Raw genomic sequence first — 12,695 nt, forward strand, 5'->3', positions numbered from 1 at the left:
GGCCGATACTTTAGGCCGATACTTTAGGCCGATACTTTAGGCCGATATAGGCGTTTGGAGACATATCAGTATCTATGATAATTGTCCCATTATGCGCTGATAGAAACACTTAATTTTCACCCCTAAATGCTGGGAACCAGTGTCCTTACATGTAAAAGGCGTAATTGTACAATGTATCCAGCAGAGGACAACTTCCAAGTCATGGCCGTTCACTTTAGCTTTAACTTTCACTTTCAGCACAGCCAAAGCAGCGAGCAATAATGTGGATCATATTTTGCTGAACAGAGCATGGTAAGTTTATTTTAACTGATCTGTAAAATAAAACAATTCAACAATAATAAATTCTCTTCAACCCTCCAACATGCTGGTCATTAGCTATGTGCCTCTCAAGTTAGCAAGCTAACGTTTAGATAACCTAGCATAGGCTATTGCCTTGTAAAACTTTAGCCAGAATAACAAATCTAATGTAGCAGTAAAATATATCAGTATGATATATGAACTTTGTTTAATTTAGTTTTATAAGACACTCGATCACTTTATGGCGAATAGAAAATATAAACGCATGTTAGGAAGACTGTTTCAAGACTTCAAGTGTTAAAAGAGGTTTAAAAGTAGCTGTTTACTTAGATGATTGGGGCCGGACAAAGCTAAAAAATTTCAGCCATTATATCAGTTATCGACTTCAGCCTTCGGCTCCCACTATCGTATCAGCGACAGCCAAAATGTCCATATCTGTTGGGCTCTAGTTTAAAAGCAGTTTGTAGTTGTGAGACAAGTCCAGTGATTACCCCAGTTGTGTTTGAGGTGCTTCAGCAGAGGATTGGCAGTCTTTATAGACCTCAAGGCCACGTTGGTCTCCTTGCAAAACAACAACAACATGACAAGTCATGAAATAAAAAAAGTGCACTCTGCTTGTTCAGTAACGCTCCACTAAAAGACAAGCAGCAGAATCCTCTCGGTGCGTCTGAACGACGCCTCCTCATGACCGCAGGACGGTGCCGGCGCTGCGTGTGAGCACGTGTTGGTGTCACCACTGGATGTGTAAGTGGGGGTGCTGGTGAAGTTGACAGACTAACTCCTCTTCTGTTGGCTCTTGGATCTGCTCTCTGACAAAAACAAAGCAAAGCGATGAGAAACAGCAGATCATAGCGTTAGCGTTGATGGTTCTGAGACGTCCAACAGACGTTAGCTTTGACCCACTTGAACATGAACTGAACAGAAGTTTCATATCTGATCTTCTCCACGTCTGTAACAGAGCAGCTGTGACTGCGGTCCCACTTGTAGATGAAGTTCTGTTAGACGACAAGAACCCGTCACCTTCTGCACATTCAATATTCAGCTCATTGTTAAGGCAAAAGCACAACAAGTCTGATCAGCAACAGTTTGTCATCTTTCTTTTTCACTTGAAAATGAATGATCGGTGCTAATTATTCTCTAACTGCCACACTTTGAATCAGTGGTTTTAGAACAAACCAGTAAAACAACCAGTCAGCTTAGGTCCAACAATTTTCAGTCAGGTCGTCTGGACAGTTTTTTTTTTTTGTGCTGAAATGTTTCACCTTCCATCCAGAAGGCTTCATCAGTCAAGGAAACACACAACACAAAACTGATTCTTCCCCTAACAATTTTCAGTCATCTGCTTACTCCAAAGTTTGGAGTAAGCAGATGAATGACTGAAAATTGTTGGATTATACCCGGATTACTGAGCATGGACTTTGCTGGTTTTGAACCATTTTGCCATGACTGTCGACGAGGGAGAGGGCCGGCATCGGAGGAGGGGGCGTGCCAAAGACACCATTTTAGCACCAACATAACTGGTTTGTTCCACTTTGGAGTAAGCTGTTGGGGGAAGAATCAGTTTTGTGTTGTGTGTTTCCTTGACTGATGAAGCCTTCTGGATGGAAGGTGAAACGTTTCAGCACAAAAAAAGAAACTGTCCAGCTGACTTGACTGAAAAATGTTGGCTTGTATACCTGGATTATTGAGCATGGACTTTGTTAGTGAGCTTAGGTGTTAATTTTTTTTAAAAGATACAAAATAGCACTTTAGAAACAACTACCGTACATGTACTGCTGAAATATTCCGTACAGCAATGGAGGCTATCAGCTACACCTGATGTGGTAGAAATACGTGGCGCTCGGATGCATCAGGCTTTCCTAACAGATCAGGTACAAGCTGAACATTCACAAGCACCAAAACAAACATGAAGGAAGTAAGTTAACCTGCAGGAGTCCTGGCTCATTAATCTGTATGGAATTATTTAAACAAATACATTTCCACTCTAAAACTGTGAAGTCTTACAAACGTCCTCAAGGCTCACAAAGATAAAACTCAAAGGATGCAGACCTCAGTAGATATTTTTTGTAGTAATTGGCTTGCATCTAGTGTAATTTCAGTCAATTTCATGACATTTCGTGATGGTTTGCAGGCTGCCCTCTGAGCAGAAAGAAGCTTTATGTGTAAAACAAACAGCAGAACATTTCCAGCGGTCATGGTAAATAGAAGACTCCTACTGTTTCTCTCAAGTGAAAGGTTTTACAAAGAGTCTTAAAAAGAGGCAAGCCTGGTGAACAGCAGCACACACTAATCTAAGCCAAAATGCAGAGTGTTACATTAGCATGTGGAATTGTAGTTTCAGTGTGACGAGCAGGACTTAATTTGAGCCGGATCCTGCCAGAACAGGATCCTGGAACTCTTATTTTGACAGGGTGTGTTCCGGTACCTGTTTGCTTGTATCTGGTAACTCTCAGGATTACTACTAATAAAGTTATGCACAAATTTGACTGCCTCAAACAAATAAAATATTGGACATGTAATCTGAAAATAATTACATAATTTTAAACACAACAGCCACAAGCTTCCTAATATCACTTACGCCTTTTAAAAAAATCTCTACCCCTAAAAGTTCATCATGGGCAGTTAAAAACACAAAAATATAAGTAAGCAGCACAAGTAAATAGCAAATCAGTTTTACAGTTTAAGTGGGTCATTAATAAAATTTCGATTATTTCTTAAAAATATGAGAGAAATGTTTGATGGGTAATCACGTTACGACACATTACGTATCAAAACACAGGCGCAAATTTTTTTTTATACAATCGATCAAAATGTTGAAAAGACAGTCCAATTTACTTTCATTTAAAAAAGTCTTCTCATTATACAACTAAACAACCGAGAATTGAAGCACATGAAGGTAGTGGCAATGGAAACAGTACTTGATGCAGTGGGGGTGGGGGGTGGGATGCTTGAGAGAAGTGAAGCGTGCTCTTTTCACACAAGGGGAGCTGTTGGTCAGGCTACTTCTTGTGGAGCTATTAACTCTAAAATAGTTACTGAATCAAGTGTTTACTTATGTAGGTAAAACTAGACATTAAACAACCATTAAAATACAACAGAATGCAGGAAATGGCATCTACAGTACTTTATTCAAAATTTTCTGGGGGAGAACCTCCCCCACACACGCACACACTATTTGTGTTCTGGCATTGTTGGGGTTACAAATTAAGCACTGGTGATGAAGAAAAAAAACTGAACAGTGTGTCTTGTTCAGAGAAGTGCTGTGGAGAAACAAGAAAATAGCGACACAGTTCAGGTCTGCAAAGTTGCACCTGAACAAAACATGACTACTGGAAAAATGTCTTAGACAGATGAGACCAAAGTGAAGATGTTTGGTCATAAACTAACGTCTCTGATAAAAAAAACAAAGCATAGAAACGCAAATGCCACCAGCTGTTAGTCACGGAGGTGTGAGAGCAATGGTTTGACCTGGACACCTGGGTGTTCTAGAGTTAAGTGTGAGATCGTATGCTGATGATTTGCTGGAATAGTTCAGCAAATCTTCAACAGAATGGCTGAAAAAGGAAAGAATGGAGGTGCAGTAATGGTCCAGTCAAAAGCCAGACTTCAGCTTGAATGAACTGAGTCAAGAGTCCAAACTTCTCTACACGTCTGAGGAACTGATAACATTATAGAAAAGAGTTATTGTTGCTAAAGGTAGCTCCACGAGCCGCTGACTCATGAGAAGAGATTAATGTTTCACACACCGTTTCTGCATTTTGACAGAGTTTTTATTTTATAAATAACAAACATATTAAAGCATTAATGTTGTCTTACTGATCGGGGACTCACCTCACTGGTAAGGACCAGACAGTGTGTGTTTATTTTATACATATAACCAGTGGTGTAGTCTACGCGATACACGGGTATACGGAGTATACCCACTAGAAAAGCTTAAGAATTTCAGTATAACCACTTAAAAGTGTCCAGTGATACATGATATGTGTCATTGATACATTAAACGGCAATTAAATGCTTCCGTAGTAATCTGTCGGTATGCAGTGCTTGTTTATTACATTTGCTTATGCAGCAAATTATTGTGTCTGTACCTACTACTTAATACTTGAACATGTTTTGCTTTGATACTGTTTTATAAATTCTAAAACATGTTTTAATACAAAACTGTTGTACAAAGTTTGCTGTACATTTATTCAAATATAAGCATCAGAGAAATTTGGAAATATTCAATATGCTTAAAAATCAATATACATTGATGATTACATTGTACTAACCAGTGTACTTTGATTTCTAAGCACAGTATATGGACAGACCACGGTAAAGTTAGCTTTACGTTGGACATTCGCGTCTCATGGCTTCAACGGTGTCCAACGTAATACTAACTTTACCACGGTATAACCACTACATACATGTAGACTACACCACTGCATATAACTGCAGCAGCAGCATGAACTGGCAACTAAAATCCTCACTGGGCAACATTTTCCAGCAGCGACACGTTCACGTTCATGTTGGAGCTCAAAGTGTCCGAAGTTCACGAGTGAACTCACCTCTAAGATCAGCGCCACGAACAAGTTGACCCACATGACTGAGGAGGTGAGCCACCAACATACAAAGTAGATCTTGGACCATCTGAGAGAGAAGAACAAATAATCGTCAGCATCACAACCAAATTACCAACAGATGTGCTTGTTCGTGGTTTCCATACTCGGTTGTGTATCTGCTGTAGGCGTCGATGAAGGCCTGCCAGTTGTTGACTATCATCACGTCATAGAGCAAAATAATTGCAGCCTGAGCAGAGAAAGGACGGTAAACAGCAGTATCCTGTTCTGTCTTTGATTTAAGTTGCAATGATCTAATCATCTCAAGTCTAGAAGTAAAACACCAGTCTCATTCCTGCAGAACCTCACTGACGTCAGTGAACAAGGCCAGGCTGATTCTGGCAGATCCTGTTCACCCACTCCATGGTGAGTTCAGGTTACTTCTTCTGGACGCAGGTATCTGCTGCCCAGGTGTAGGACCAACAGACTGAACAACTCATTCATCCCTGTAGTGATCAAGCTTCTCAATGAACAGTGATGATTTCTGTACTGTTATTTTAAAGTCTTGTCTAGTATGGATGTTTCATGTGCCTGCTGACGGTGAAACAAATTGCCCCTCAGTGATAATAAAGACTCTTGAACTTGAACATTCTAACCAGCACATTTATCAAGTCGGTTTGTTTCTGCAAAGATGAGCTCAGATAAATAAATATACTTGCACACTTTGACGGAGTAAAACACAACAAGTTGAAGAAAACCGTCTGAAGGTTCTTGCTACTCACAGCAAAGTCATCAAAGTTGTTTGGCCAGTAGCCCAGCTGCTCGTACGTGCCGCACGTCACGCTGAAGTTAGACGTGATGTTCTCCATGGAGGAGTTGGAGTGTACACTGAGACACACACACACACACACACACACACACACACACACACACACACTATCTGAAATGGTTGAGTAAACAACACTGATGTTTACCATCATTATGTCATTGCATGTAAACAGATGTTGACACAATGAGAAACGTCATTTTAAACAGCAGGGCACATTCTACAGGAGTCAATCCTGTTTCTGTGCTAGCAAAATATGCTATTAGTGCTCAGTGTATATTTAGTTAATGTTTTTCTTAGTTCATATCTTAGATGTTATTACTGTTTTTCTTTTACATTTTATTGTTGGATGTCACTGGGACCCTGTGTACATAATTTCGTTCGCACCACATGAACCACATGAGGTGCGAACGACAATAAACTCTGAATCTCTGAAAATTTCTCGTGAACCACTGGGCCACCACAGCTAATCAACCTTAGCAGACACAAAAATGACTTTGACTCGGTTCGATTTACAGATACTAAGCCATCACAGCGTGGTAGTAGCTGAGAGTCAACCCTAGCACATGTTCTGAGAGCTAACAGGTGTCTCAAGGCTAGTGTTCAAAACTTTGGTGTGCAAAGCAGCAGGAGATTTGCATTTATTTAAGACCATTTTAGTTCTATCAGGAATCAACTGCTTCATGGCCCCAAAGTGTTTCAGTAACAATAAAACGGTGATGAAAAACATCCTGCAGTGTCGTATGTTTTTATCACAGAGGACTTCATACCTCATTTCAGGAGGTTTTATTGCTCCTTCAAACAGCCAGATTCCAAACACAGCAAACACATAGTACACAACCTGCACAAACACACATTTTTAACGTATCATTAAAGAAAATTAGACAGAGAACTGACTTTTTTTTTTTAATTCAAACCTGAACGTGATTGTGGAATTATTTAATCTCTTTGACAAGATGGTCCAGATAAAAGATTTTCACTCCAAATGTCTGCAGCATGTCAATTTTATCAGACAGAAAAAAAGGACTGAAGTGTAGACCAGATGCATGAATCATGGTGAGTTCAAAGGTCACTCACCACCAGCACTCCGGCAAACGCCCGCAGGTTCTTCACCAGGTCCAAAACAGTGCTTGCAACGAGAGCCATAAGCTGCAGGAAAACAAGGCAAAGTGTGGACATCAACCTCCAATGGTCCTGTAGCATCAGTATTGTTCAAAAGATAATATTTGGTTTTAACTACCGTACTTATTGCTGTATAAGTCACACCTTTTTGCATAAATTAGCATGCCCTCTGACTTATACAGCGAAGCAACGTATTGTTTTTTTCCCCCCATATTTATAACCAAATTTTAGGCTGAAATCTGACGATTTCATTCATTCTGACATGGAAAATATTGAACGCTACCATTTTCAGCCAGTAGAGGCAGCCAGAGTATATGGCAAGTCAAGTGTCTCATTAATAGGTAAAAGTGGCTACTAATGAGACACTTGGCTTGCCATACCTAACCACCTTCATCTCGCTCCAGAACTCCTGGAGCAAACGTCAAATCAGCTGCATTTCGCTGCACCGCCCAGGAGAACTACAGCTGATTTGACCATTAGCATGCATTTATTAAGGAAAAGTTAAACTGAGACACATCTTTGTAATAATGTCGAGCAAACAAATAGTTGTTGTTGTTGTTGTTTTTTTTGTTTTTTGTTTTTTTTAATAGATGGCCTCCCTTCTCCCCTTACAGCCATCCTCTCCACACCATTATTATGAAATATTTATTATAGTGACTATCTAGTGTAGGTTTTTTTTTTTTTAATAGGATAGAAAGAAAGAAAAGACAAAGTAAGACTCCAAAATATAAGAAATATACACAAAGAGAGCACACGGCAAAACACCCGGCCACTGTCTGTTCACCTGCAAAGAACATGACAAAACACAGCAACAAAATACATATGTATAAAGAACTTAAAATATTCATGGCTTTGCAGTAAGTTTCCATAAATATATATACCCATACCTACGCCTATATACATACATACATACATACACATGAATATACATTCACATACATATCTATATATCTACATATAAAGCCTACATAAGCATCCCTGCTTCTATTTGTGTGTGGTTGTGAGCATGCATAAGTGTATAAGGCTTCTCTAATAGAACATTTAATAGTAACTGTGAAGCAGCAGAGACCCGACCCCCAAGACCAGAGGCAGACGAAAAAGGGGGGACCAGAGCCCAAGACCCCAGGAGGGACCCCGACCGCGGAGCCCCCAGAGCCACCCACACAGGACGAACCACTCACCCACCCCCCCAGAACGGACCACAGGGGAGAACCGGAAGATCCCCACCAGCGACCACATACAGTGACCCCCCGGGGCCAACAGCGACAAACTCATAGGCCTCCATCGGCACCCGCCGCACCGATGTAGGTCCAGGTCCAGGCACCGAGGCCCGGGCACCGAGGACTTACACCACCCAGGCCAAGGCCCGACAGGGCCAGAGGACCCGAGCCCCACCAGGCAGACACCAGGCCGAGCCGACACACGCCCAAGCGCCCAGCCCCCGACACCAAGGGCCCCAAGCGCGCCGGCAGGCAAGGGCACACCCCACCAGGGGGCCGCGCGATAGGTGCGCGATGCCAAGCACCCCCAGTTGTATCAAAGAGGGGGCAGTCCGAGTCTCGGCCTAACAAATACCCATTCATACACAGACACAATCACACAATCCCAACCTCAATCTCACATTCACTCACTCAAAGACATACAATAACGATACATTTCATTCTTATTCCCGATACACACTCTATACCCCCCAGGTCCAAGACATGTACCCGCCCTCTACAGGGGGCAGCCCATGCCCAAACCCAGGAGGTAAACCCATTCATTCTTGAGCGGAGAAGAGCCAATACCCCAGATCCGGCCCAGGCCATGCCCCACCGACAGGACACCCCCCCACCATGAAGAGGACACGCCACCGACCACCCCCACACACCGCCAACAACCAAGCACGCACCCCCAGCCGACCGCCCGCCAGGCCCCGGCAGCCACCCCGGCCAGCGGGCCAACCATGGCACCCAAGAGCCAAGCTCAGGGGGTCCAAACAACCCCAGGGAGAGCACAGCGCCAGCACCGCCCACGGCAACCCCCTAGACCCTGAACCCCCACATAGTCCTGGTCAACACCCGACGGCCTGCCCTTCTCCCGGACCCCACCCCAGGAATGGCAGTCGAATTAATAAACTCGTTCTCAAAAGTTTCTGATTATTCTATAAATTGGTCAAAATCTACAGCTTTTCCAATAAACTGCGTGTTTAATACTTCTCTCAATGAACGACTACAATCAGGTAACATTACATACTTGGGCATTAATATTTCTCCTAGATTGGAAGACTTAATAAAATTGAATCATATCCCAATTTTAAAGAACATTGAAGATGATCTTACTAGATGGAAATCTCTTCCCATATCACTTATGGGAAGAGTTGCCTCAGTAAAAATGATGGTCCTGCCGAGAATAAACTATTTATTCTCAATGATTCCAAATAAACCTTCAACTGAATGGTTTAAGTCACTGGACTCTTTGATATCTAAATTCCTTTGGAAAAACAAAACTCCACGTATTAGCTTAAAAGCATTACAGAAATCTAAAGATACCGAAGGATTAGAACTTCCCAACTTCTATCGCTACTATTTAGCCAATAGGTTACAATATATCTCAAAGTGGTTAAATCCAAATACATTAGATGAAACTTGGATAGACATAGAACAAACTTTATGCAATAATATTAAGATTTCAGATCTACCGTTTATTAGCACAAATATAAAAAGACATGTTTGCTTTAAAAGCATCAGTATTAGCTCTTCTCTGACAGCATGGTGGGAGTATTTGAAAATGACAAATAGTTGTTTTTAAGTGTTAATCTTGTTAAATCATAGGCATCACAACCATTATATGTGAAGGGGACATGCCCCCCCACATTAAAAAAATGTTCATTTGGACCCCCACCCCACCCCCACCTTTACTATAAAAAATTAGTTCAGGCTGCGCAGTTTCTCTTTCTTCGTGAACAAATCCATTCCACTTATTAATAGGAGAATACTCAAGATACTAAAACTCCACTTCAGGTTTTCCTGGTTACCTCCAGGTTACCTCCAACTCTAACACGGAGCAGAAACTGTTCAGGCAGCAGCTGCTGAGTCTCCTGCTTCGGCAGAAAACATGCACAAGTGAAGGAGATGGAGACACCTCTGTTGTTACTCGCTCACCAGTTTAGCAGCTTAGCGCAGGCAGTTGTTGACCAGGGGGTTGATCATAAACATATATTCATGTTAGGAGGATGCTTGAGAAGAGCTACGTCTGTAGCATGTTAGCTTAGCAGTAACTGTGACGCTGTAAGACGCTGCAGGTGTAAGAGACGTGGTGTGTTCAGGTGCTTTAAAGTTGAAATATCTTTAAAACCCCACACCTTATTGTCCTCAAGCTTCATGACAAACATCATTTAGATGAGTAGTGTTGAACACAAGTAAAAAATGGTGGTGATGTTTTTTATTTCTCTATAAAGACAAATAGTGCTGACCTGACGCTCTGTGTTAAAGTGTATTAAAGTTAAAATGTCTTTAAAACCCACAGCTAAATTTACACAAACTTGGTGAAAAACACATTTTAAATGTGTGGAATTAAAGGAAATCTAGGTGAAATGTTGCTTTTTTGTACACTAGTGTACAGTTTTTTACGCACGCACACACACGCGCACACACATCAGTGTGTTACCCCCACATTACGAATGCCTCTTACGCCCTTGTGTTAAATTCTTGTTAAAGTCCTCCCATGCATGGTCCCACGGCCGCCATTTGGCAGCCAATCAAATTTTGGCACAACACCGGCCCACATTTCCAGGTGGTCAGTGGTGACGCACAATCGATGCAACTTATACGGCGAAGCGACTTATTTATGTTTTTTCTCACTTTATTAAACATATTTGGACTGATGCAACTTATACAGCGGTGCGACATGTACGGTGGAAAATACGGTACAAATTTCTATTCAGTGACAATTTTAATGGTGTTTTGTTTTGCCTAATAATTTCAAAATAAAACACAATTGAAATCTATTTTTAAATGGTCATAATTTTATGGAGGAAAAAAACGGTTTCATTATTCTCATGAAATGTAGGGCTTTATTGTAAAATCATTGTTTAACAATGTTTAAAACAGACTGTTCCTAATTCTTCACGGGTTTTTCACCGTATAGTTTTGCTTTATGTCAAGTCTTGCCATCACTTTTCAGCAAAGTGATCATATTAATTGTAGAATTCTGACACAAGAATGTTTTAAAAATTGCACAACAAAACAATGCAGACAAGTTGCACATACTGGTAATTATTTAAGAATCATCTTTTGAATGAACAAATTAACTTTTTTGTTTTTATCCCTTAGGGAAAATTTTGAAGTGCTAAACTATGTAATTGGTGCTGCTAACTAATCCTACAAATTACACATATTTCAGTTTTATGGCAAAGCCATGGCCTTAGACTCTAGCACACATGTCAAACACAAGAGCCGCGGGCCAAATCTGGTCCCCCAAGATAATTCAAATGTAAAATATTGTATCTCTTATATTTTTTTCTTTAACAAAAACCTGATAAATACATCATTTAGTATAGACTTCTCTTGCTAGCTGGCTAACTTTGAAGCCAGAAAGACGGCTGGATCATTCTGTCATTACTGGTTCTGATGAGGAAAGAGCAACAGAACGTCAAGTGAGACAGATCAAACTCTCGTTCATGGACCTGCAACCTAGAAAAGATATCAGGTATCTGACTCGAGTTAGAGGAAATGTCCAGTGCTATATCAAAGTTCATGCTCATTAATCCAAGTATAGATCCAACAATGTTCAGTCAGGTCATCTGAACGGTTTCTTTTGTTACAGAGACGTTTCATCTTTCATCCAAAGGACTTCTTCAATCTCAGGAGCCACCAAACCAAACTGAACCCCACAAACAGCTCACTCCCAGAGTGGAAAAAAACAGTTTGCTGGTGATAAGACGGCCTCCGGAGTTGATAGGGGCGGGTCCCGGCGGCCCATCTTATCTCCAGAAAACTGTTTTTTTCCCACTCTGGGAGTGAGCTGTTTGTGGGGTTCAGTTTGGTTTGGTGGCTTCTCAGACTGAAGAAGTCCTTTGGATGAAGGACGAAACGTCTCAGCAACAAAAGAAAGCATCCAGATGACCTGACTGAACATTGTTGGGTCCAGCACTATGGTTTCATGTAGCTCAGAGTGTGAGTTTATTCAGAAATACAGCAGTTTTGTAAATAAAATAAATGAGTGTTTCCAGCAGAGTGTAAACTGGATGAAGGCGAAGCGTCACCCTGATGATTACCTTAATGTTTGGGATGATGCGCAGGAAGCGGAACACGATCAGCATGTTGACCAACCGGATCATCTCCCACAGAGACAGACCACCATGAGAAGAGGGGTCCCTGTGCTCAAACACACACACAAAGTTAACACAACTTCAGACAACAAGTGTTTGAAGAAAACAAGACATATTGGGCAGCATTTACAAAAACAGAGATTCAACAGACATTAAATACAAACTTTAAACTCCAAGCCTTTTTATGAAGGGCCCTGAATATATTAAATATTAGTAACACAAGATGGTTCATTTGCCTCCTATGTATATATTTTAGAGTCAGAATAAAAGTCAAAACATGCAAAACCTACCAGGGTGAATCAGGAAGCCTGTAGCTGATGAATATAGAGATCTGCAGCACCTAGTGGGAAAAACATACAAAAACACATGGTCAATTTTCACTGTTTTGAATTAACTCTGCTTTGAGTCAAACTAAATAAATACTACAAAATGCAAATAAGTGAATATGATTTGTTTGAGTTACACAAAACTCAAACTTTAACAAAGTGATGGTTTTCTCTCAACAATCTGCTCAAGTGTTACTTTCAGTAAACATCTGCAGTCAAGAGAAAGAAACACACACACACACACACACACACACACACACACACACACACACACA

At 41.1% G+C, this 12,695-nt stretch overlaps 1 protein-coding gene across 1 annotated transcript in view; it reads right to left on the minus strand.

The window, feature by feature from the left end:
* Window positions 1-1,027: 1,027 nt before the first annotated feature.
* Window positions 1,028-12,695, minus strand: part of tpcn2 (two pore segment channel 2) — a 41,731-nt gene continuing 30,063 nt past the window's right edge. The window contains exons 17-25 of the mRNA XM_037697661.1: window positions 12,385-12,434; window positions 12,041-12,140; window positions 6,739-6,810; window positions 6,432-6,502; window positions 5,618-5,723; window positions 5,003-5,085; window positions 4,845-4,926; window positions 1,201-1,292; window positions 1,028-1,106 (exon numbers count right to left, since the gene is read on the minus strand). Coding sequence (XP_037553589.1) covers window positions 1,028-1,106; window positions 1,201-1,292; window positions 4,845-4,926; window positions 5,003-5,085; window positions 5,618-5,723; window positions 6,432-6,502; window positions 6,739-6,810; window positions 12,041-12,140; window positions 12,385-12,434 — 735 coding nt within the window. The remainder of the gene's footprint in view (window positions 1,107-1,200; window positions 1,293-4,844; window positions 4,927-5,002; window positions 5,086-5,617; window positions 5,724-6,431; window positions 6,503-6,738; window positions 6,811-12,040; window positions 12,141-12,384; window positions 12,435-12,695) is intronic.

This window comes from Nematolebias whitei, chromosome 2, assembly GCF_014905685.2.
Source record: "Nematolebias whitei isolate Nwh7 chromosome 2, NemWhi1, whole genome shotgun sequence".
Taxonomy (NCBI): Eukaryota; Metazoa; Chordata; class Actinopteri; order Cyprinodontiformes; family Rivulidae; genus Nematolebias; species Nematolebias whitei.